The 26,447-nt window shown below is 47.2% G+C and overlaps 1 protein-coding gene across 1 annotated transcript in view; it reads left to right on the forward strand.

The window, feature by feature from the left end:
• C2CD2L (C2CD2 like) overlaps window positions 1-26,447 on the forward strand; it is a 102,594-nt gene that overhangs the window by 24,027 nt on the left and 52,120 nt on the right. Inside the window, exons 4-10 of the mRNA XM_063942646.1 lie at window positions 8,607-8,714; window positions 8,846-8,953; window positions 9,034-9,136; window positions 16,893-17,013; window positions 17,195-17,259; window positions 17,335-17,462; window positions 17,683-17,854. Of these exons, the coding sequence (XP_063798716.1) occupies window positions 8,607-8,714; window positions 8,846-8,953; window positions 9,034-9,136; window positions 16,893-17,013; window positions 17,195-17,259; window positions 17,335-17,462; window positions 17,683-17,854 (805 nt within the window). The remainder of the gene's footprint in view (window positions 1-8,606; window positions 8,715-8,845; window positions 8,954-9,033; window positions 9,137-16,892; window positions 17,014-17,194; window positions 17,260-17,334; window positions 17,463-17,682; window positions 17,855-26,447) is intronic.

A 26,447-nucleotide genomic window follows, 5' to 3' on the forward strand; every position in this document is an offset into this window, starting at 1 on the left:
TAAAACATCACCGGCCTCGGCAGTTTCCCAGGAGCAGAAGTCCTCCCCGGCTTCTGCCAAATCCACCGCATGACGCTGGAGCTTTCTTGCGGGAGCCCGCACTGGTGGGGGCACGTCTCAAACTCTTCAGTCAGTTCTGGGTTCGTTCGGACCTGGACCCATGGGTTTTAGAAATAGCGTCCCAAGGGTACAAACTGGAGTTTCAGGACGTTCCCCATCGCCGATTTTTCAAATCCGCCTTACCAGCTTCTCTTCCGGACAGGGAGGTAGTATGCGACGCAATACAAAGGTTGTGTCAAAATCAGGTCATTATCAAGGTTCCCCCGTCACTACAGGGAGAGAGAGGGCTTTTATTTGAGCCTGATCGTGGTTCCGAAGCCGGACGGCTCGGTCAGACCAATCCTGAACCTAAAATCCCTCAATTTCTACCTAAGAAAATTCAAATTCAAGATGGAGTCTCTCCGAGCAGTGATCTCCAGTCTGGAGGAAGGGGATGTTATGGTGTCGGTAGATATAAAGGATGCCTACTTACATGTTCCCATTTATCCTCCGCATCAGGCTTACCTGAGGTTTGCAATTCAGGATTGTCATTACCAATTTCAGACGTTGCCGTTTGGTCTGTCCACGGCTCCGAGGATTTTCACCAAAGTGATGGCGGAAATTATGATTCTCCTTCGCAAGAAAGGAGTCACGATTATCCCGTACTTGGACGATCTCCTGATAAAGGCGAGATCCAAGGACCAACTGGTGCAGAACATTACACTCGCCCTGGCAGTTCTGCAACGACACAGTTGGCTCCTAAAATTGCCAAAATCACAATTGATTCCGACGATGCGGCTTTCGTTTTTGGGAATGTTTCTGGACACAGAATTACAGAGTTTTTCTTCCAGTGGAAAAGGCTCTGGAGATTCAGAACCTGGTCAGACAAATTCTGAAACCAGAAAAAAGGGGGTTGTTAACCGCACAGACTAGAGAACAATGAAAATAAAAGATATCTAGGCCAAAGGACAGTCTCTAAACGAGTAACACTCCTACCCCAAATTTTCTTATATCTTGCACTTCTGTGCTTGTGTACTGATTAAGGGCAATGGGGGGTGCTCCCTGAGAGTTTGGGTTAAATTTTACAACCGAACTTTACCAAGAAGGGTAAACAAGAACTCTCCTATGTTGGGGCACTCAGTTGGTGTCATGAATATATATGCAGTACCCTTGGATCAATAATGGGGAAAGAAAGACAGAAGAAAGATAGAAATAGAAGACTCTATTTAAACTTAACTTTTATTATAAAATAATTAAAATATTCGGGAGATAACACTCACTTTATCTAAAAAGGCGAAATATAGACACACTACATATAACACAACATTTAACAATTAAAAGGTACAGTTGGTGTATAAACTCTAATGGGCCTTGGCCCTCTCGATTGACAGAGAATGATTCTATGAATGACACCTTCAGGCTTAAAGTCAAGACATTATGGCAGTTTTCTTGGTTCTGCTGCCTCGTATGTGCTTTTGCATTATATACGTAGGTGAGAGACCATTACTTATGCCAGTCTCTAGAGTCACAGACAGTGCCAGAGCATTAGCGGAGAGTGTCTCATTCACTTCTACTTTTGGTTGATGACCTATGGTCAGTGCAGCCAATGAGAGAGCTACTGACACTTCACCTGCTCTGGTGTTGAGGAGAGTACAGAGTGTATGAAGACAAGACTATATATCAAACTTCGTGGTTCTGCTGCCACGCATGTGCTTAAGCATTATATGCGTGGTGAGAGACCATTACTGATGCTAGTCAATGGAAATGTAGATCAGGCCAGTCAAATATGCACTGTCTCATTCGCCTCAGATGTTGGCTGATAATACTAAGATCAGTGCAGCCAATTCAGGGGTTACTGACACTTTGCTATTGTGGTCTTGAAAGTACAGAAAACATTGTGAATCTCATCTATGATCATCTATTGCATATTAACACCAATAAGGATCATCATATACTGTATATCACAGAGAGGACAACGTTCTCTTTACTCCTTTCATAGATTTCATTCAAATTTATATTTCTTATATGCATTAAAAATTAATTGAGTTAATATGTAACTTTTTTAGACCACTGTAATTAGATTTAAGTATAGCTGGCTCTAGTATCCAGTTAGCCTTTATATCTTATACTCATCTATCGTGACAATGATAATTAATCCTCCAAAATAATAATATTAATTTATGTAGTATACATCCTGACTGTAGAGCACAATGTTGAAAACATAAATATATACATGAACCTAGTGATTTATTGCCCCCGACAACAGTGCTCAGTGTTTAATAATTATATCATGGCTCTGAGCATAAGAATTGCCCAGAGTTATTACAGGGTGTATATCTAATAGAAAGAGGATATCCGTAAGTAGTTATAGCACACCTATTTCCTATATAGTATTTCAGGATTCATGCTATTTTAACTTTAAGGTCATTCATGAAACTTGTACAGATATAATAGAGTTTAACATGCTATATTTGTGAAGCACACATGTATATGGTCTATAGTTGTATATCAGTCATAGCGACAGCTGTTTATAAATAGACAAAAATTACACTTGTCATACACTGATCGTGCAGCTATTAGCGTGCTATTCCATTGTGATATCAGACCAATATGATGCCTTTAGTTGGAGGCTTCACAACAGTATCATTCGTTTCATACGACCTGTACCGGGGGGCAGCCCGCCGTGCGCACTGGCAAGGCGCCCACACGCTCCTTCCTTTAACGTACGTTTCGCCCGTGGCTTGTTCACAAAGGGGGGGGGGGGGGGGGGGGGACAGCTTCAGAAGCAGCAGAACCACGAAGTTTGATATATAGTCTTGTCTTCATACACTCTGTACTCTCCTCAACACCAGAGCAGGTGAAGTGTCGGTAGCTCTCTCATTGGCTGCACTGACCATAGGTCATCAACCAAAAGTAGAAGTGAATGAGACACTCTCCGCTAATGCTCTAGCACTGTCTGTGACTCTAGAGACTGGCATAAGTAATGGTCTCTCACCTACGTATATAATGCAAAAGCACATACGAGGCAGCAGAACCAAGAAAACTGCCATAAGGTCTTGACTTTAAGCCTGAAGGTGTCATTCATAGAATCATTCTCTGTCAATAGAGAGGGCCCAGGCCAATTAGAGTTTATACACCAACCGTCACTTGGAAAGTGGTCATGCTGTTGGCCTTGGCATCCGCAAGGCGGGTATCGGAGTTGGCGGCTTTGTCTCACAAGAGCCCTTATTGTTAAATGTTGTGTTATATGTAGTGTCTATTTCGCCTTTTTAGATAAAGTGAGTGTTATCTCCCGAATATTTTAATTATTTTATAATAAAAGTTAAGTTTAAATAGTCTTTCTTCTATTTCTATCTTTTTTCTGTCTTTCTTTCCCTATTATTGATCCAAGGGTACTGCATATATATTCATGACACCGACTGAGTGCCCCAACATAGGAGAGTTCTTGTTTACCCTTCTTGGTAAAGTTCTTTTGTAAAATTCTGAAACCAGCAAGAGTGTCAGTCCATCAATGCACTCGTTTACTGGGGAAGATGGTGGCGGCCTATGAGGCCATTCAGTTTGGCAGGTTCCATGCCAGGGTGTTTCAGTAGGACCTGTTGGACAAGTGGTCCGGATCCCACCTGCACATGCACCGGAAAATAATTCTGTCTTCCAAGACCAGAATCTCACTCCTGTGGTGGCTGCACAGCTCTCGCCTCCTAGAGGGACGCAGGTTCGGGATCCAGGACTGGATCCTAGTAACCACAAATGCGAGTCTCCGAGGCTGGGGGGCAGTCACACAAGGGGAAAACTTCCAGGGAAGATGGTCAAGCCTGGAAACTTGTCTACACATAAACGTTCTGGAGTTAAGAGCCATTTACAACGGCCTTCTTCAAGCGGAACATCTGCTTCGCAATCTGCCAGTACTGATCCAGTCAGACAATGTAACAGCAGTAGCATACATAAACCGCCAAGGTCGGAACAAAAAGCAGAGCGGCAATGGCAGAGGCCACGAGGGTTCTTTGTTGGGCGGAAAGACATACAAGCGCTCTGTCAGCGGTCTTCATTCCGGGAGTGGACAACTGGGAAGCGGACTTCCTCAGCAGACACGATCTCCATCCAGGTGAGTGGGGTCTTCATCAAGAGGTCTTTGCAGGTGTGACAAGTCTTTGGGGAAGTCCCCAAGTAGACATGATGGCGTCTCGTCTCAACAAGAAGCTTTAGAGATATTGTTCCAGGTCGAGGGATCCTCAAGCAATAGCAGTGGATGCCCTAGTGACGCCATGGGTGTTTCAGTCGGTGTATGTATTCCCTCCGCTTCCGCTCATTCCAAAAGTCCTTAAGATCTTTAGAAGAACAAAGGTTCGGGCGATCCTCATTGTTCCAGACTGGCCAAGGAGGGCTTGGTATCCGGATCTTCAGGAATTACTCATAGAAGATCCCTGGCCTCTTCCTCTACGAGAGGATCTGTTACAAAAGGGGCCGTGCGTGTATCAAGACTTACCGCGGCTGCGTTTGACGGCTTGACGGTTGAACGCCAGATCCTAACCCGAAAAGGGTATCCCCAGTGAAGTAATTCCCACACTTCTTCAGGCTAGAAAGGGAGTGACGTCCAAACATTACCACCGTATTTGGAGAAAATGTGTCTTGGTGTGAATCCAAGAAGGCTCCTACGGAAGAATTTCAGTTGGGACGTTTTCTCCATTTTCTAGAAGCAGGTGTGGATGCGGGCTTGAAGTTGGGCTCAATTGAAGTACAAATTTCTGCCTTATCGGTTTTCTTTCAAAAACTATTGGCCTCACTTCCAGAGGTTCAGACTTTCGTGAAAGGCGTGTTGCACATCCAAGCTCCATTTATGCCCCAAGTGGCACCATGGGATCTTAATGTGGTGTTGCAGTTACTTCAATCACATTGGTTTGAACCTTTACAAAAGGTGGAATTGAAATTCGTCACTTGGAAAGTGGTCATGCTGTTGGCCTTGGCATCCGCAAGGCGGGTATCGGAGTTGGCGGCTTTGTCTCACAAGAGCCCTTATTTGATCTTCCATGAAGATAGAGCAGAGTTGAGGACTCGTCAGCAATTTCTGCCGAAGGTGATTTCATCGTTCCACATGAACCAACCTATTGTGGTGCCAGTGGCTACTGAAGCCTTAGTGAAGTCGAAGTCTCTCGATGTGGTCAGAGCTTTGAAAATTTATGTAGCCAGGACAGCACGGATTAGGAAAACAGAGGCTCTGTTTGTCCTGTATGATCCAAACAAGATTGGGGCTCCTGCTTCCAAGTAGACTATTGCACGCTGGATCTGTTCTACGATTCAGCAGGCTCATTCTACGGCTGGATTGCCGTTACCGAAAGCGGTGAAGGCCCATTCTACCAGGAAGATGGGTGCGTCCTGGGCGTCTGCCCGGGGGGTCTCTGCCTCACAACTATGCCGAGCAGCTACTTGGTCGGGTTCAAACACTTTTGCAAAGTTTTACAAGTTCGATACCCTGGCTGAGGAGGACCTCATGTTTGGTCAATCGGTGCTGCAGAGTCATCCGCACTCTCCCGCCCGTTCTAGAGCTTTGTTATAACACCATGGTTCTTATGGATACCCCAGCATCCTCCTGGACATATGAGAAAATAGGATTTTAATACTTACCGGTAAATCCTTTTCTCTTAGTCCGTAGAGGATGCTGGGCGCCCGTCCCAGTGTGTACTGTATCTGCAGTTATTAGTTCTGCCTGTACACTGGTTGTGTTACGTTCTAGTCGGCCTGTTGCTGACATTGTTCATGCCGTTGGCTGGAGTTCTGTTGAATGCCATGTTGTGCGGCGTGGTTGAGGTGTGAGCTGGTATGTATCTCACCTTAGTTTAACAATAATTCCTTTCCTCGAAATATCAGTCTCCCTGGGCACAGTTCCTATAACTGGAGCCTGGAGGAGGGGCATAGAGGGAGGAGCCAGTTCACACCCATTCAAAGTCTTAAAATGCCCATGTCTCCTGTGGATCCCGTCTATACCCCATGGTTCTTATGGTTACCCCAGCATCCTCTACGGCCTTAGAGAAAAGGATTTACCGGTAGGTATTAAAATCCTATTTTTAATCTCTTCATACCCTAGTGCTTAATAGGAAGTGTGTACATTTAAGAACAGAAAAGTAAGTTGGAAAACTAAAGTAGCGGTGCTGTCTTCCATATAATGGTTACAAACAAGTGCACTTAGGTTTGGATCCCTGAGACCAATACAACAGCCCAGATTGTAAGTCCTCATGAGCAAGGCCCTCTAAATCAGGTGGCATTCAATATACCGGCTGTCGTGATCCTTGCAGGGATACTGACAACTATTCTCCCTCTTGGGGTGTCCACGACACCCCTAGAGGGAGAATAAATAGCGTGGCGAGCGCAGCGATCCCGCAAGGGGCTCTTTTTGCGCTCACACCACTGCCGGTATTCCTGCGGTCGGGATCCCGGTCCCGGTGCCGACTCATACTACACCCCTATGGTGCTAGATTTACTATCCTGTGGTCATAGCTGCTGATGATCAGTGGCTTTGACTGATGGTTTTTCAAGCTGCAGTAGTAATTAATAATAAATCAGACTTGATTAGCATGAAGTACTTAGTTAAAAACACTGGTCAAAACTGCTTTGAAGAAACATAGATTAGTAAATCTCTCATATCTCCCCCTCACATCCCCTTCAGGTGGGAGGGGCTGGGCAGTTTGCGGCATCCCTTGCTGAGTGTTGTACCCACATGCTGCAGCTACTGTGCTAAGGTGCATTCCCTGATCAGTAAGTTGCTGCAGAACCTTTTTCTTAACAGTGACGCCACTTACAGTGGTTCTGGTAAATGGTCATTGGCTTCTATTTTAAATGGAAAATGTAATTTTGCAGCTGAGTCCTGCCAGTAATATAAAACATAAACTACAGATGTGACACGTGATATAAATACAGCTCTAAGCAGCATATTTTAGAAGGAAAATGGAGAAATGTAAATGAATGAAGGGAGTAATCCCAGGGCCGGATTCGATTACATGCAGTAACTTACTGCGCCAGGTAAAGGGTGGTAACCTTGGGCTTTAACCCCCAGGGCTATTCAATTATAGCCCCTTTTCCTTGTGCTGTAAATTACCTGCTAACGCATGTTGGGGGTCATTCAGAGTTGTTCGCTCGCTAGCAGTTTTTAGCAGCAGTGCAAACGCTATGCCGCTTCCCACTGGGAGTGTATTTTAGCTTAGCTCAAAACCTACTCAGCGCTTGCGATCACTTCAGACTGTTCAGTTCCGGATTTGACGTCACAAACACGCCCAGCCACGCCTGCGTTCTTTCTGGCACGCCTGCGTTTTTCCGCACACTCCCTGAAAACGGTCAGTTGCCACCCAGAAACGCCCACTTCATGTAAATCACTCTGCGGCAAGCAGTGCGACTGAAATGCATCACTAGACTCTGCAAATCTACATAGTTCGTTGTGCCCGTACGTCGTGCGTGCGCATTGCGCAGAGCTGCCGACTTTTAGCCTGATCGCTGTGAACAAAATTCAGCTAGCGATCAACTCGGAATGACCCCCGTTAACTCATAGAAACTGAAATTCACAGACCTGTGGGTTAAGGTTGCAGCATAGGTTTAGTCATGTGCATTCCCAACTGGGTCCACAGTCCTACGGATGTTTGTGTGGGCTGCATAACAGCATGTCCTCTTATTTTGAGAGAAAATATATAATATCCCGCTTTGAAACTAGTTATTCTCGGAATGCACTGTAAGATGTTTTGGAAAACCGATTGATTCTAATAAAGAAAGGAAAGGTACATCTGTAAAGAACTGAGAAAACATTGGGCCTAATTCAGACCTGATTGGCGCTGTGCGTTTTTTGCACAGCAGCCAGTCAGGTCTGAACTGCACCAGCGCCGCACTGCGCCGGCGCACGCCAGACAGCCGACGGCCGTCTCAGCCCTTCGATTGCCTCTGCTTGATTGACAGGCAGAGGCGTTTGCTAGGCTGGAGGGCGCGGACCGGTGGCGTTTGGCCGCTGTTTTAGGGGCACGGTATGGGCAACGCATGCGTGCCCGGACCGTGCGGGGGGTGGGCCACGGCAGCTGCGTGACGTCACACGTAGCCGCCGCGACCCTCACAGTGACGAGTAGCTCCCTGCCAGCACGCAGGAGCTGCGCTGGTGGGGAGCTACTCTTCAAGTACAAAAGCGGCGATGCTTTTGTACTTGCGCGGCGGGGTCGGGCCTGACATGCGGGGCGGACTAGCCCTGTGCTGAGCATCCCCCCGCATGTCTGTGTGACTGATTGTAGATGTGCTAAATATAGCACATCTAGGATCAGGTCTGAATTAGGCCCATTGTTCTTCTGGCATTAATGTTCTCATGCAGGAGTATGGTGTCCGTTTGTTATTCTTTCTGTATTACTGCAGATTTGTCTGGTCTCTGGGTCGCTAGCAAATTTTATAGTTATGTGTTTGACTCCCAATGTGGATTTGTCTTTATTTTAAAGAACTACAGGATTTAAGTGTTTTGTGGGTTTTCTTTTTGTTTTCATCTAAGAGGCAACCCATAGAGAGCAACAGCAACCCTTACACCACCTCTTTTATTTCTCTGTATCCAGATAGAAGTGCAGTTGCAGGAGCTGCCACAGGAAGGACTTCTCGTGTCATGGAGTTTTAAGGAGCGCCCGGATCTATTGCTTCAGATTGAACCCAAGTATTTACACCAAGTGAGTTTGCAGAAATGCCTCCATTTGTAGCATTTGGTGCTTGATTGCAGTTTCCACATAAAACAGAAATGGTGAAATATTCAGGATGATTGGTCCTTATCTATCTAAGGCAACTATCTCTGCACACACAGAGCGATGAGGGTGCAGATCTCGGCACAGTAAAAGATCTAATACAAAATACGCTGCTCACGGCAGAACCTGCTATGACGTTTAACTTGAGAGCGCACAATGGCGATACGGTGAGCCATTTGCTGTGTCATATGTATATTTCACTATTATAATATAAAGGGAATAAAATAAGTATATGTACTGCACACAGGGTGCCTGTGACAGGCTGCGATCTGGATCCCCATCTAGAACAGAGGGTTGCAAACTTCTCATTCGCCAGCTACGACTTCAAGATGCGTTTCTGCCAGACACTGGTAGGACTTTATTACTTTCTTCTGACTTTGTTACACTGACACTGGTGAATCCAGTACAACAGTATTACGGCACGCTTTACGTCCTTTTTCTGGGATGTGAATGTAACGGAGATACAATTGCCACCATTTGAATGGTACAAGGAGCCTTTTCTCATGACATAAGATTGTTTGGAGTTTTTTTTTCTTTTATTCAAATTGGTCACAGTGATGACATAGCTGACGTGTAGTGATGGCAACGTCTCTGATCTGCATTATGGTCGGAGCATTACCAATCTGCATGTCCAATACAAAGAATGCCAGCCTAACTTATCCACGATCATGTGGTCTGGTTTCTTACGGTCTGCAAATATCAATACATCTGACTTGCGCACAAGGCCTGGGGTCTACAGAGTAGTGGTAAGCGCATTTCACTTTAAAGTAAAACCCTGCCTAGACAGAAAGTGTTTTAGTCCATTCCTTCCTTTAGTGATGATCCAGTCAGTCCAGCTGGAGCCTGTAGCCCACCCCAATAGTGACACAGGGACTGATGCAGTAGGAGCGTCACGCCTCCTACAGGCATTACTGATCTGAGCTGCTTCGTAGGATGCAGGTTCTACTAAGAGGCCAAGAAATCTCTGCCCTCTGATGGACATCCTGGCATCTCCACCCACAGCAGCTCCGACACTCCTCTGTTTTAAAAAAACTGAGGCTGCCCCTGTTCCCAAACAGCATCAGATTGTCAATCACTGATGGTCTGATGGCGTACTGCTTCCGCCATCGCAGACCCATACTGCACATAGGCAGACTGGCGTATGTGCAAAGTACCGAACATCAGTACTATGCTGCATGCCCCGCAAATACATAGACTCCTAAATAGGGCACCTTGAATGCACATTTTTGCAATTCCTATGGTCCATTCATAATCTAAAAGGGTTTAATAAGACCCTGACCATATCTAAAAAGTTTCAAATGAACACGGTTGCACCTGCTAAGTTTTACTGTAACAAAATACATTTTTCACCCACTTTTTCTCATACGTCCTAGAGGATACTGGGGTCACCATAGAACCATGGGGGTATAGACGGGATCTGCAGGAGACATGGGCACTTTAAGACTTTGAAAGGGTGTGAACTGGCTCCTCCCTCTATGCGCCTCCTCCAGACTCCAGGTTTAGAATTGTGCCCAGTGAGACTGGACGCACTACAGGGAGCTCTACTGAGTTTCTCTGAAAAATACTTTTGTTAGGTTTTTTATGTTCAGGGAGGCTGCTGGCAACAGTCTCCCTGCTTCGTGGGACTTAGGGGAGAGAAGTATGACCCACTTCCAGTGAGTTCAAGGACTCTGCTTCTGGCTACAGGACACCATTAGCTCCTGAGGGTGCTGATCACTGGGTACGCCTAGATGCTCACTCCCGCAGCCGGCCGTCACCCCCTTACAGAGTCAGAAGACAGGTGAGTAACAGAAGAAAAGAAGACTTCTTCAGTGACTGCATTTTCTGAGGTACCGCGCAGCGGGCAGACTCTGTGCGCCAAACTCCCACACACAGCACTACAGGGTGCTGGGCGTTGGGGGGGGGGGGCACCCTGGGCAGCTAAAAAACATCCTCATTATTCCACTGGCAAGAGGGGACATTTGTGCCACGGCACAGTCCTAACCCCCGCCAGTATAAATATCTCAAAGTGGTACAGAAGTGCGCCATTAAGGGGGCGGGGCTTCTTCCTCACGGCGCCATTTTCTCTCCGCAAGCTGCAGAGACGCTGGTCCTCCTCACACTGACAAGTACCAGGGGTACAAAACGGGGGGGGGGGGGGGAGGCGGCGGCATGTAAATTGGTGCAATATATGTGATAGTAAAAGCGCTATAGGTCTGAGGCAATTTCTTGGTGATTTCAGACCCGTTGATTTGGCGCTGGGTTGTGAGCTGGCAAATCCCCTCTGTGTCTCACTCTGACAGACTTTACTGTGGGTCTGTCCCCTATATGCCCGGTGTGTCTGTGGGTGTTTGGTGCATGTGTGTTGACATGTCTGAGGCTGAAGGCTCTTCCCAGGAGGAGGCTGTATTAGGGACACAAACTGCTGCGGGGGTGACCATGTCGGCACCGCCGACGCCTGATTGGGTAAATGTGTTGAATGCTAATGTGGCTCTTATTAGTATGAGGCTAGTTAAGTCTGAGTCTCAAACCCAGGCATGGAAGAAATCTGTGGAAGATATGTTATTGCAAAGTCAGGTTCCCTCAGGGTCACAAAAACGTACGTTGGCCCAGTTGGCAGACACTGCTACCGACACGGACTCTGATTCCAGTGTCGACTATAGCGATTCCAGATTAGATCCAAAATTGGCAAAAAGCACTCAGTACATGATTGTGGTGGTTAAAGAGGTATTACATATCACTGAGGACCCGGCTGTCCCTGATAAAAGGGTCTGTATGTATAAGGAAAGGAAACCTGAAATAACGTTTCCTCCCTCTCATGAACTGAACACGCTATTTGAAAAAGTCTGGGAAGGTCCTGACAGAAAGTTTCAGATTCCCAAAAGAATTACGATAGCTTATCCGTTTCCCTCGGCGGATAGGGAAAAGTGGGAGTCACCCCCCACTGTGGACAAGGCCCTTTCACGTTTGTCTAAAAAGGTGGCTCTCCCGTCACCTGACACAGCGGCCCTTAAGGATCCTGCGGATCGTAAACAAGAAACTACGTTAAAGTCCATTTATGCGACCACAGGTATGCTACTTAGACCTGTCATTGCGTCTGCGTGGGTAAGTAGTGCTATTGAAAAGTGGGCAGACAACTTGTCTTCTGAAATAGATACCCTAGATAGGGATAGCATCCTCTTGACGCTGGGTTATATCAAGGACGCTGCAGCATACCTTAAGGAAGCTGCGAGAGATATTGGTCTTTTGGGATCAAAGGCCAATGCCATGGCAGTCTCAGCTAGGCGAGCGTTGTGGATTCGCCAATGGAATGCTGATTCCAAGAAAAGTATGGAATCTCTACCATATAAAGGTAACGCCTTATTTGGCGACGGCCTTGTTGACTTGGTATCTACAGCTACCGCGGGTAAGTCATCCTTTCTGTCTTATGTTCCTCCACAACAAAAGAAAACGCACCACTATCAGATGCAGTCCTTTCGGCCCAATAAATACAGAAAGGGCCGAGGTTCTTCCTTCCTTGCTACTAGAGGAAGAGGTAAACGATCACCAGCCTTGTCAGGCTCCCAGGAGCAGAAGTCCTCCCAGGCTTCTGCCAATTCCACCACATGGCGTTGGGGCTCCTGTGCGGGAGTCCGCACCGGTGGGGGCACGTCTCAAACTCTTCATCAGTTTTGGGTTCATTCGGGTACAAGCTGGAGTTTCAAGACATTCCCCCTCGCCGTTTTTTCAAATCGGCCTTGCCAGCTTCTCTTCCGGACAGGGAGGTAGTTTGCGACGCAATACAAAAGTTGTGTCAAAATCAAGTTATCGTCAGGGTTCCCCAGTCACAACAGGGAGAAGGTTTTTGTTCGAGCCTGTTTGTGGTCCCGAAGCCAGACGGCTCGGTCAGACCAATCCTAAACCTGAAATCCCCAAATTTCTTCCTAAAGAAATTCAAATTCAAGATGGAGTCTCTCCGAGCAGTGATCTCCAGTCTGGAGGAAGGGGATTTTATGGTGTCGGTGGACATAAAAGATGCCTACTTACATGTTCCCATTTATCCTCCACATCAGGCTTAGCTGAGGTTTGAAATTCAGGATTGTCATTACCAATTTCAAACGTTGCCGTTTGGTCTGTCCACGGCTCCGAGGATTTTCACCAAATGGATGGCGGAGATGATGGTTCTCCTTCGCAAGCAAGGAGTCACAATTATCCCGTACTTGGACGATCTCCTGATAAAGGCGAGATCCAGGGACCAGTTGGTGCAAAACGTTGCATTCTCCCTGACAGTTCTTCAGCAACATGGTTGGCTCCTAAACTTGCCAAAATCACAGTTGATTCTGACGACGCGGTTGTCGTTTTTGGGAATGTTATTGGACACAGAACTACAGAGTCTTTCTTGCAGTGGAAAAGGCTCTGGAACTTCAGAGTCTGGTCAAACAAATTCTGAAACCAGCAAGAGTGTCAATCCATCAATGCATTCGGTTGCTGGGGAAGATGGTTGCGGCCTAAGAGGCCATTCAGTGTGGCAGGTTCCATGCCAGAGTATTCCAGTGGGACCTATTGGACAAGTGGCCCGAGTCCCACCTACACATGCACCGGAGGATAATCCTGTCTTCTAAGACCAGGGTATCACTCCTGTGGTGGCTGCACAGCTCTCACCTCCTAGAGGGGTGCAGGTTCGGGATACAGGACTGGATCCTAGTGACCACGGATGCAAGCCTCCGAGGCTGGGGGGCAGTCACAATGGGAGAAAACTTCCAAGGAAGATGGTCAAGTCAGGAAGCTTGTATCCACATAAATGTTCTGGAGTTGAGGGCCATTTACAACGGCCTTCTGCAAGCGGAACATCTTCTTAGAAATCTGCCTGTACTGATCCAGTCGGACAATGTAACAGCAGTAGCGTACATAAACCGTCGGGGCGGAACGAAAAGCAGAGCAGCAATGGCAGAAGCCACAAGTATTTTCCGTTGGGCGGAAAAGCATACAAGCGCTCTGTCAGCGATCTTCATTCCAGGAGTGGACAACTGGGAAGCAGACTTCCTCAGCAGACACGATCTCCATTCAGGAGAGTGGGGCCTCCACCAAGAAGTCTTCACAGAGGTGACAGGTCGTTGGGGAGTTCCTCAAGTAGGCATGATGGCATCTCGTCTCAACAAGAAGCTTCAGAGATATTGTTCCAGGTCGAGGGACCCTCAAGCAATTGCAGTGGATGCTCTGGTGACACCGTGGGTGTTTCAGTCGGTGTGTGTATTCCCTCCACTTCCTCTCATTCCAAAAGTTCTAAAGATCATAAGAAGAACAAGGATCCGGGTGATCCTCATTGTCCCAGACTGGCCAAGGAGGGCTTGGTATCCAGATCTTCAGGAATTACTCATAGGAGATCCCTGGCCTCTTCCTCTGCGCGAGGACCTGTTACAACAGGGGCCGTGCGTGTATCGGGACTTACCGCGGCTACGTTTGACTGCATGGCAGTTGAGCGCAAAATCCTAGCCCGTAAGGGTATTCCCAGAGAAGTCATTCCCACACTTATTCAGGCCAGAAAAGGGGTAACGTCTAAACATTACCACCGTATTTGGAGGAAATATGTTTCTTGGTGTGAATCCAAGGGGGCTCCTACGGAAGAGTTTCGGCTAGGACGTTTTCTCCATTTTCTACAAGCAGGTGTGGATGCGGGCCTAAAATTGGGCTCAATTAAGGTACAGATTTCAGCCTTATCGGTTTTCTTTCAGAAACAATTGGCATCCATTCCAGAAGTTCAGACTTTCGTGAAAGGCGTGTTGCACATCCAACCTCCATTTGTGCCTCCAGTGGCACCATGGTATCTTAATCTGGTGTTGCAGTTCCTTCAATCACATTGGTTTGAACCTTTACGGAAGGTGGCGTTGAAATTCCTCACTTGGAAAGTGGTCATCCTGTTGGCCTTGGCATCTGCAAGGCGGGTGTCTGATTTGGCGGCCTTGTCTCACAAGAGCCCTTATTTGATCTTCCATGAAGATAGAGCTGAATTGAGGACACGTCAACAATTTCTACCGAGAGTGGTTTCCTCTTTCCACATGAACCAACCTATTGTGGTGCCAGTGGCTACTGACTCCTTCGCTGAGTCAAAATCTCTGGATGTGGTCAGAGCTTTGAAGATTTATGTCGCCAGAACGGATCAGATTAGGAAAACAGAGTCTCTGTTTGTCCTCAAAACACAATAGTACTAGAAGTACTCATACAGCGCTAGAAAATGAATAAATCTATGCAGACAGGTGAAAAGGATCAATCAACAATTTAATAAAGAATAAAAATGGGTAAAATAATGCCCAGGGTGACAATTAAATAAGTACCAATGCACACAGAGAACAGTTAAAAAGCCATGGCTCATTTAAAAAGCCAAATGGAATCGGCAGCAGGACATATCCAGTGGTTGGTGGACTTCAATTTCCCTTTAACCATTAAAGATGTATGTCTCTCCACAAATTACCAATCCTGGAGGTACATATGCAAGCTTCCCTGATGGTATCTCAGCAAATGAAGATCTCAGCACATCAGTTGAAAGGGAATGGGTTAGTACTCCATTAGCAGTAGGATGGTTTTGGAGGAATGGTTCCAAGTTTCTTTAAGGGTCCACCGTCCAAATGATCCTGGATTATATATGTCCCAGTGTCCAACAAGTAGGTCCTTACGCGTTTCGCTGTCTTCAGGGGTCCCACGTTCACCGTTAAATAAGGAACTGTGCTATGCCGTCCAATAAAGGGAAATAAAAATCAGCAGCAAAGGGAATCCAAAAAATTGGGTAAAAACTCAAAGTAAGTCACCCTGCTATAAAGCTGACCTGTTTGTCCTTTATGCTCCCAACAAGGTTGGGTGTCCTGCTTCCAAGCAGACTATTGCACGCTGGATCTGTAACATGATTCAGCATGCTCATTCCACGGTTGGATTGCCGTTACCGGAATCCGTGAAGGCCCATTCTACTAGAAAGGTGGTCTCATCCTGGGAGGCTGCCCGGGGGGGGCTCGGAATTGTAACTTTGCCGAGCAGCTACTTAGTCGGGGTCAAACACATTTGCAAAGTTCTACAAGTTTGACACCTTGGCCGATGAAGACCTTAAGTTCGGTCAATTGGTGCTGCAGAGTCATCCGCACTCTCCCGCCCGTTCTAGAGCTTTGGTATAAACCCATGGTTCTATGGTGACCCCAGCATCCTCTAGGACGTTTGAGAAAATAGGATTTTAATACCTACCGGTAAATCCTTTTCTCTTCTCTTAGTCTGTAGAGGATGCTGGGCGCCCGTCCCAGTGCGTACTGTATCTGCAGTTATTAGTTGTGGTTACACACATGTTGTGTTACGTTTATTGTCGGCATGTTGCTGCAGTTGTTCATGCCGTTGGCTTGTGTTCTGTTGAATGCCACGTTGTGCGGCATGCTTGAGGTGTGAGCTGGTATGAATCTCACCTTAGTTTAACAATAAATCCTTTCCTCGAAATGTCCGTCTCCCTGGGCACAGTTCCTATATAACTGGAGTCTGGAGGAGGGGCATAGAGGGAGGAGCCAGTTAACATCCTTTCAAAGTCTTAAAGTGCCCATGTCTCCTGCGGATCCCGTCTATACCCCATGTTTCTATGGTGACCCCAGCATCCTCTACGGACTAAGAGAAAAGGATTTACCGGTAGGTATTAAAATCCTATTTTCCTTCTGGCCTTTCTGTAATGCAGAGCTCGCACAGCTGATGTGCATAGTGCATGTCCTGTTCTAGTTTCTGAAGCTGGATATGGGGAAAGGAGATTTTCACCTGAGGGCCACTTTCTCTGGGGGTTATAGTCTATAACCATGTGTTTTTATGTTTAACTTTAAAAAATGTTTTTAAAAAATTGAGTCTTAAGTGCTGTACTGAGTTTTTTTTATCCTTCTGTAGTTATGAATTACAGCGACAAACAAATTTATTGACTTGAGTTAAATGGCAGCGTATTATGAATCATTTAACACTTAATACTCTGCGTGTGCTGTAGAAATGTTATCTGCCTGTAATGGTCATCGCTCTGATTTAAAGGTTTCCTTCTCTTTTTTTTTTTTTTTTTTTTTTTTTTTTTTTTTTTAAAGCTGTAATTTTTTTATTTTTTGTTTTTTCTTGTGCTGCTCCTCTGGTTGCGGGGACCTCCCTCAGATGTTGAGGTGATGTGTGAAGCAGAATTGGATAACCCCTGCCAACGGAAAACCACACGCAGTGTCAGAGTACAGCGAAAAGGGCAGATCTGTAGCGTCTCATGGAGTGAGGAGATGACATTGTGAGCAGCTGCAGGTGTAAGGGGTAACTGGGATTGGGTTACAAAAGGGTTATAATACATGTTTGCTTGAACAGAACTGTTTTGTAATTGTGTGACCTGAGTTTCCAATCATCTTGTTTGAATGTGTGTGGTTTTTTTTGTGAACCAATGGCTGGAGCTAAGTGTTGTTCTGCTCATACAGTGACCTCACCCCGCAGAGCACTGAGCTGTCTTTGAAAGTGTGGCAGATACTCAGAAGTGCAGACAGTAAGTGGTTACAAAATTGACCCCTGATGTTGCATGTCCTGCTCCTCTTCTTACCCCTGTGCCGTTTCTGTGCAGATGTCCTCTTGGGACACACCATGGTGGGTCTGGGGTCATCTCATAGAGAGCTGTATGGAAAGCATCTGTACCCACTCATCCCAAGCTCCCTGCTGTCTAAAGTCACCACACCAGCCATATCTGTAGAGGTGAGGGACAATAACTACAAACTCTTTTTATAACCTAGGTAAGAGGCATACATCTCTTTCAAAGATTTTTCTGTGTAGAATATAAGTCAAAGGAACATACGGCACTTTCGGAGATAGATAAGCCAGTCCTTTGCCTACATATAGCTTGAATTGAAACACACTCTTGTCCCTCTGGGTAATACTTGTCTTGGATAACTTGCAGTTTTGTTTCAAACCCTAGTTCCATCTCCCAGAAGTGAGCCTGATGCGCGCTACTTTGGGTACTTCAAGTCAGAGAATCAATATAACACCTACCAAGAAAGTTGAGATGGATCGCACAGTGATGCCAGATGGCACGATCGTAACTACTGTGACTACTATTCAGTCCCGGCTGAAGATTGATGGCAGGATCGGTAAGTTAGCTTTTTTTATTTGTCCCGGCCCCCACCCATAATGTCTTTTTATTGAAGTCCCTAGTTCAGTGTTTCCCAACATCGGTCCTCAAGGCACACTAATAGTCCAGGTTTTAGTGATATCCAGGCTGGAGCACAGATACTTAAATGAAAATAACTGAGGTACTGTTTCTCTAGCATTCATAAGGGATATTGGGGAGACTTAGTACGATGGGGTATAGACTGTGTCCAAAGGAGCTGGTGCACTTCAAATTTCATCACTGGGTGTGCTGGCTCCTCCCTTCCTTCCATTTTCCCTCCCGCAGGCAGTTTAGAAAAAAGTGCCCTCAGGAGAGGATGCACATCTGAGCTCCAGAGAGGTTTCTTTTAAATCTTTGTTATTTTCGGTATGCTGTTTGGGCAACAGCATACCTGCACCGTGGGAAATTAGGGGGGAGGACGGTCACCAGCCTTGCGAGGTGGAGAGCCGCTTCCCTGCTGCAGGACCACCGTCCTGAGAGGTTGTTTGTTCAGTGGGGCACTGCGCCTTAGCTGTCGCAATCGCAGCACGCCACACACCCCTAACATATGCCTGAAGGTGGCGTCTGTGGTGAGTACAAACCAGGGACCCCGCACGGGTGCGGCATACGGGACCCTCCTGGGCTGCACCCGCTAGAGCCCCCCGTGTAAACTGGCTCAAGATAGCTTAAACTAGCACTTGTGTGATGTTTTTAAGCATGTTAGGAGACTTTGCCAGTATAAAAATCACTGTAGCTCTGGTGCCATTGGGGGTGGCGGAGCTACCTCAGAGCGGGACCAAAGGCATTTTGGCGCCTTCCACTGCTTAATACAGCAGCAAACAGCACACACAGCTCTTCCTGACTCCAAGACACGCTGGAAAACTGGTACAGGGTGTAGCAGAGGGGGAGAGCCGCTATGGGGTCTAATTCTGAGTTGATCGCAGCAGGAAATTTTTTAGCAGTTGGGCAAAACCATGTGCACTGCAGGGGAGGCAGATATAACATGTGCAGAGAGAGTTAGATTTGGGTGTGGTGAGTTCAATCTGCAATCTAAATTGCAGTGTAAAAATAAAGCCGCCTGTATTTACCCTGCACAGAAACAAAATAACCCAACCAAATCTAATGGGCCCTACACACTGGCCGATCCGCCGCCGAGCTGCCCGACGGCGGATACGGCCGACGAGCGACCCGGCGGCGGGGGGGGGGGGGGCAGTGACGGGGGGGGGGAGTGAAGTTTCTTCACTCCCCCGTCACGCGGCTCCATTGAAGTGCAGGCAAATATGGACGAGATCGTCCATATTGGCCTGCATGCACAGCCGACGGGGGACCAGCGATGAACGAGCACGGGGCCGAGCATCGTTCATCGCTGGTGCCTCCACACTGAAAGATATGAACGAGTTCTCGTTCATTTATGAACGAGTTCTAGTTCATTTATGAACGAGATCGTTCATATCTTTCAAACAAATCGGCCAGTGTGTAGGGCCTATAACTCTCTCTGCACATGCTATATCTGCCCCCCCTGCAGTGCACATGGTTTTGCCCAACTGCTAAAAAAATGTCCTGCTGCGATCAACTTGGAATTACAATCTGTGTCCTCTACAGGACAGTATTTACTAGTGTTTCACTGTGATGTTGGTGGTCATTCCGAGTTGTTCGCTCGCTGCCGATTTTCGCAGTGCAGCGTTTAAGTGAAAAAACTGCAAAAATGCGCATGGTACGCAGCGCGCATGCGCTAAGTACTTTCACACAAAACTTTGTATATTTACACAAGCTCGAGCGACGTTTTTTCATCGCTCGAGTGATTGTAGTGTGATTGACAGGAAGTGGGTGTTTCTGGGCGGAAACTGGCCGCTTTCAGGGAGCGTGCTAAAAAACGCAGGCGTGCCAGGCAAAAACGCAGGAGTGGCTGGCCGAACGCAGGGCGTGTTTGTGATGTCAAACCCGGAACTAAACTGACTGAGGTGATCGCAGTCTAGGAGTAGGTCTGGAGCTACTCAGAAACTGCAGGGAATTATTTAGTAGCACTTCTGCTAATCTTTCGTTCGCTATTCTGCTAAGTTAAGATACACTCCCAGAGGGCGGCGGCCTAGCGTTTGCAATGCTGCTAAAAGCAGCTAGCGAGCGAACAACTCGGAATGAGGGCCATTTTTAGCTGACAGCCTCACTGGGACTGTGCAGCTAAGGGTGTGCTGGTGTCTTTTTCTCTGTGTGTCTCCTCTCTAATACAGTAAGGGCAGGCTTGATCAGTATACTGTCTGTGTGTATGTTATTGTGATTACTGTAAACATGGGTAAACACAAACTCTGTAGTGTATGCCACACTAGATTCTCTCCCTTATCTACTGATTCTGTTTCATGTGAACAATGCAGCTAATCTTCACAGCTCAGTGAAGGGGCTGGTGGAGAGGGACCAGAGCCATCCTGGCTAGGGGCCCTTAAAACTGTGATGTCTGATATGTCATCACAACTGTCTGCTAATGTTCAGAAAACTCAGCTACTACAACAGGCTGTTGCAGACTTAGGGGGTAATTCAGAGTTGATTGCAGCAGCAAATTTTGTTAGCAGTTGGGCAAAACTATGGGCCTAATTCAGACCTGATCGCTCGCTGGGGTTTTTTTTGCACTGCTGCGAGCAGATAGTCGCCGCCCATAGGGGAGTGTATTTTTGCTTTGCAAGTGTGCAAACGCATGTGCAGCCGAGCGGTACAAAAATGTTTTGTGCAGTTTGAGTTGCCCAGGACTTACTTAGCTGCTGCGATCATTTCAGCCTGTCCGGGGCCGGAATTGACATCAGACACCCGCTCTGCAAACGCTTGGACACGCCTGCGTTTTTCCAACCACTCCCTGAAAACGGTCAGTTGCCACCCACAAATGCCTTCTTCCTGTCAATCTCCTTGCAAATGGTTTCTTCGTACAATCCAACGCATAGCAATGATCCACTTTGTAACCGTGCAACGCGCCTGCGCATTGCGGTGCATGCGCAGTTCTGACCTGATCACGCTAGGATTTTTCGCTGCGCTGCGATCAGGTCTGAGTGACGCCCCATGTGCACTGCAGGTGTGGCAAATAATAACATTTGCAGAGAGTGTTAGATTTGGGTGGGATATTTCGTTTCTGTGCAGGATAAATACTGGCTGCTTTATTTTTACACTGCAATTTAGATTTCAGTTTGAACACACCCCACCCAAATCTAACGCTCTCTCCACATAACTGACCCCCCCCTGCAGTGCACATGGTTTTGCCCAACTGCTAACAAATTTGCTGCTGCGATCAACTCGGAATTACCCCTTTGGCTGCTAGGCAGATGTTACACAGCCCTCCAGCTGTCATGCAGGTCCACAGAAGCGTAGTTTACCTGCCCTACTCTCTGATTCAGATGAGGATATACAGGAGGATGGGGAGGACTTAGAACCCATTAGCGGGGATTCTGATTCTGCTCAGGGTATTGAACCCCTCATTCTGGCTATACGGGACGTGTTAAAGCTCCCTCTAGAGGATGCTGTGTCACAGCAGTTATTTTTCTTTACACAAAACAAGCCTAATGTCACTTTCCCTGATTCTGCAGAGTTAGATGGCCTGGAAAAATCCAGACAAAAAATTCCAAGTGTCAAAAGTTTTTGCACACTTTCCCATTTGCTCCTGAAGGTAGGAAATTCTGTGAAGAACCCCCGTGGATTGACGTATCAGTCTCTCGACTGTCAAAAAAGGCGGTGCTGCCTGCCCTGGGTTCCTTTTACCATGAAGGATCCTGGAGACAGAAAAATAGAGACTACACTCAAATCTATTTACATGGCAGCAGGTGTATCGCAGAGGCCGGCCATAGCAGGTTGCTGGATTACCCATGCCATTCATACGTGGGCTACTCAAATTCAGGGGGCCCTCTCCGGGGATATGCCTCTGGTGACACTCCTCAAGCACATTCAGGACACTACAAGCGTCCTGTGTGACTCGCTTAAGGAGATGGGGAATATTAATGCTAGGACGTCTGCCATGGCTTTGTGGTTGCGTCAGTGGACAGCGGACGCAAAATCAAAGCGCAGTGTGGATCCCTCCTCTTTTCTGGGGAATGGCTCTTTGGGGTTGAGTTGGATACGTGGATTTCCTAGCCCCTCTGTGGCTCCGCCGGTCTAACAGATTTTGATCTAGGGCCATAGGTGCTTCCAATGCGAATAGAGGCACCTGAGGTAAGTCAAAAAGACATGCCACCACCGGTTCTCAGGAACAGAGAACCAGTTCTGCTTCCACTAAGTCCTCAGCATGACGGTGCCCACCCACCCCGAGGAGATCTCGAGGTGGGAGCTCGACTGCGTCACTTCAGCCGCATCTGGGAAGGCTCCTGTCAGGATACCTGGGTAAGGGAACTCATGTCTCGGCTACAAGCTGGTGTTCGGTGCTCCACCCCAACGATTTTTCAAATCAAGCTTGCCAGCTTTGAAGCATATGCAAGTAATGTCGCAACAAGCCATCCAAAAGTTGGTCCAGTCCCACGTCATTGTTCCAGTACCGATACCACAACGAGGCAGGGGTTATTACGCCAACCTGTTTGTGGTACCATAGCCGGACTGCTCGGCACAGCCTATTTTGAATCTAAAGTCCTTGAACCCTTACATTTTAAACTTGAAAACCTTTAGGTAATTCCTGAGGGCAGGGATTGCGGGCCTGGAAGAACAGGAATTCATGGTTTCCTTGGATATCAAGGACGCCTACCTTCGTATTCTAATTTGGTCACCTCATCAGGCTTATCTGAGGTTTGCCCTACTGGACGATTACTACCAGTTCCAGGCACTGCCCTTTGGCCTGTCCACGGCTACGAGTCAATGTTGTTCCTTACCTGGACGATCTTCTGATAAAAGCAAGATCCAGGGAGCTTTTATTGCTCCATATTGACCACACTATCCAACTTCTGTCACGCCATGGGTGGATTGTCACGCTACATAAGTCCCACCTGGAGCTGACTCAACGGCTGCTGTTCCTGGGGATGTTGCTGGATACGGCGGCCCAGAAGGTGTTCCTCTCAGAGGACAAAGCGAGAACTTCAGGAGATGGTCCGCATGGTGTTCCGACCTGCTCGAATATCCATCCATCTTTGTATCAGATTGTTGGGGAAGATGGTCGCCTCATACGAGGCAATCCAATATGGGAAGTTCCGTGCCAGAACATTTCAATTGGGTTTCCTGAGCAAGTGGTCCGAATCACATATACAGATGCACCGGATGATTCGGCGATCACCTCAGGCCAGGATTTCCCTCCTGTGGTTGCTGCAGTCCTCCACCTACTGGAAGGCCAGAGTTTTGGGATTCAGGATTGGACCCTCCTCACGACGGATGCGAGTCAGCCCACGAAGCCCTCCTTCTTCCAATCAACATTCTGGAACTTCGGACGATCTACAGTGCTCTGCTTCAGGCCTCTCCTCTGCTCACGGATCACGCGATTCAAGTTCAGTCGTACAACGCCACAGCAGTGGCGTACATCAATCGGCAAGGGGGGACAAAAAGCAGAGCCTGCATGTGAGAGGTCTCAAAGATACTCCTCTGGGCGGAAAGAAATGCAAGAGCAATGTCTGCTATCTTCATTCCGGGTGTGGGCATCTGGGAAGCAAACTTCCTGAGTCATCACAATCTCCACCTGGGGGAGTGGGGTCTCCACCATCAGGTGTTTCAACAGACCATCCACCGGTGGGGCTGCCCGCAGATGGACACGATGGCTTCTTGTCTCAACAAGAAGTTTCACTGGTATTGCTCACGAACCAGGTTCCCTCAGGCGAGGGCAGTAGATGCACTGACGTCGCCTTGGCCTTACCGGCTGGTCTACCTGTTGCCTCTGATTCCGTTGCTCCCAAGGGTGCTCAAGCAAATCAGAAATCAAGGAGTTCAGGCAATTCTCGTTACCCCGGATTGGCCTCGGAGGGCGTGGTACGCGGATATTCTGGACATGTCCGTCGAAGACCCCTGGCCTCTACCATTAAGAAGCGAACTTCAACAAGGACCGTTCGTCTACCCGGACTTACAGCGACTTCGTTTGACGGCATGGAGGTTGAGCGGAACATCCTAGCTCACAAGGGCCTTTCCAAGAAGGTTATTACTACCATGGTTCAGGCCAGGAAACCTGTGACGTCAAAACACTATCATCATATCTGGAGAAGATGTCTCTTGGTGCGAGGAACGCACGTATCCACCTGCAGAGTTCCACTTGGGACGTTTCTTGCGTTTCCTGCAGGCTAGTGTGGATAAGGGCTTGCGCCTTGGTTCCATTAAGGTCCAGATTTCAGCTCTCTCCATTTTCTTCCAGAAGAAATTGGCATTGTTGCCAAAAGTTTAGACTTTCTTGCAAAGGGTACTCCACATACAACCTCCTTTTGAGCCGCCAACGTCACCCTGTGATTTGAATGTGGTGTTGGAATTTCTGCAGTCCTCCTGGTTTGAGCCTCTGATGACTGTGGAAGACAGTGATGTTGCTGGCCCTGGCTTCTGCTAGACGTGTCTCAGAATTGGAGGCCTTATCGTGTAAGAGCCCATACTTGGTCTTTTACGAGGACAGAGTGGAGCTCAGGACGAAAGTTGTCTCCGGGTTTCACCTGAATCAACCTATTGTAATTCCATCCAGTTCTGACACTTCTGCTCCTCCGGAGGCATTGGATGTGGTGCGAGGCTTGAAGATCTATGTCAAGCAAACGGCTCAGATCAGAAAGACCGATATCTTGTTCATGCTCTGATGCGCAGAAAAAGAATTGTCCTGCTTCAAAGCAGTCCATTGCTCGTTGGCTTAGGCTTACTATCCAACAGGCCTAAGCCTCTGAAGGCCCACTCTACAAGATCAGTGGGCTCTTTCCGGGCAGCTGCCTGTGGAGTCTCTGCCTTACAACTATGCCGAGCTGCTACCTGGTCGGGGAAGAACACCTTTTGTGAAGTTTTACAAGTTTGATACCCTGGCCAAAGAGATTACCCAGTTTGAGCAGGCAGTGCTGCAGAAGTCTCCGCACATTCCCGCCCGTTCTGGAAGCTTTGGGACGTCCCCATCGTACTAAGTCACCCCAATATCCCTTATGGATGCTAGAGAAAATAGGATTTTAATTACCTACCTGTAAATCTTTTTCTCGTAGTCCATAAGGGATATTGGGTGCCCGCCTCTGTGCGTTGACTTTTTTTTTTTTTTTTTTTGCAAGTTCTGTGGTTGCCTGTTCAGCTGTTGCTGTTATTGTTACCAGCCGTTGCTGGTTATGTGTTCGTGGTGTGCTGGTATTAAATCTCACCACTCTTTGTTATCTTGTGGAAGGGGGCATAGAGAGTAGGAGCCAGCACACCCAGTGAAGAAATTTAAAGAGCTCCTTTGGAACCCATCTATACCCCATCGTACTAAGTCTCCCCAATATCCCTTATGGACTACGAGAAAAGGTTTTACCGGTAGGTAATTAAAATCCTATTTTCAGTCACGTGTGCTTAAGTTTGTCTAGCATTACAACCTGAACGGTTAGTGTGCCTTGAGGACAGTGGTTGGGGAAACTCTCTGGTTCTTGTTTGCTTGTGCGTCATTAACCTTGTGGTTGTCTGCTTTTGGATAACTCCCTTGTTAAATTGAACTTTTGCCTATATACCTGCCAGGAACCCATGCGTATGTTCTTATACGTATTGTAGACTAGGTGCAAAACCTGTTATGTCCAACTTGCTCTTTAATTATAAAATTATCTATCTTCTGTTTTTTTTTTTTTTTTTTTTTTTTTTTTTAAATGTTATTATGTACTTCATGTGTGTATCTTTTGACTTGACCCATCATGTATTATAAATGGAATTATTTTAAACCCAAAGCTGGAGGTGCTTCAAAGGTAATATTATGGCCACCTATCTGAGCCAGCATGTGCAACAGTCCAGGGGCCTAATTCTGAGTTGATCGCAGCAGCAATTTTGTTAGCAATTGAGCAAAACCATGTGCACTGCAGGAGGGGGAGATATAACATGTGCAGAGAGAGTTAGATTTGGGTGGGGTGTATTCAAACTGAAATCTAAATTGCAGTGTAAAAAATAAGAATTTACTTACCGATAATTCTATTTCTCGGAGTCCGTAGTGGATGCTGGGGTTCCTGTAAGGACCATGGGGAATAGCGGCTCCGCAGGAGACAGGGCACAAAAAAGTAAAGCTTTTACCAGATCAGGTGGTGTGCACTGGCTCCTCCCCCTATGACCCTCCTCCAGACTCCAGTTAGGTACTGTGCCCGGACGAGCGTACACAATAAGGGAGGCAATTTGAATCCCGGGTAAGACTCATACCAGCCACACCAATCACACCGTACAACTTGTGATCTAAACCCAGTTAACAGTATGATAACAGAAAGAGCCTCTTAAAGATGGCTCCTTAACAATATAACCCGAATTTGTTAACAATAACTATGTACAGTATTGCAGATAATCCGCACTTGGGATGGGCGCCCAGCATCCACTACGGACTCCGAGAAATAGAATTATCGGTAAGTAAATTCTTATTTTCTCTATCGTCCTAAGTGGATGCTGGGGTTCCTGAAAGGACCATGGGGATTATACCAAAGCTCCCAAACGGGCGGGAGAGTGCGGATGACTCTGCAGCACCGAATGAGAGAATTCCAAGT

Source organism: Pseudophryne corroboree, chromosome 10, assembly GCF_028390025.1.
Source record: "Pseudophryne corroboree isolate aPseCor3 chromosome 10, aPseCor3.hap2, whole genome shotgun sequence".
NCBI lineage: Eukaryota > Metazoa > Chordata > Amphibia > Anura > Myobatrachidae > Pseudophryne > Pseudophryne corroboree.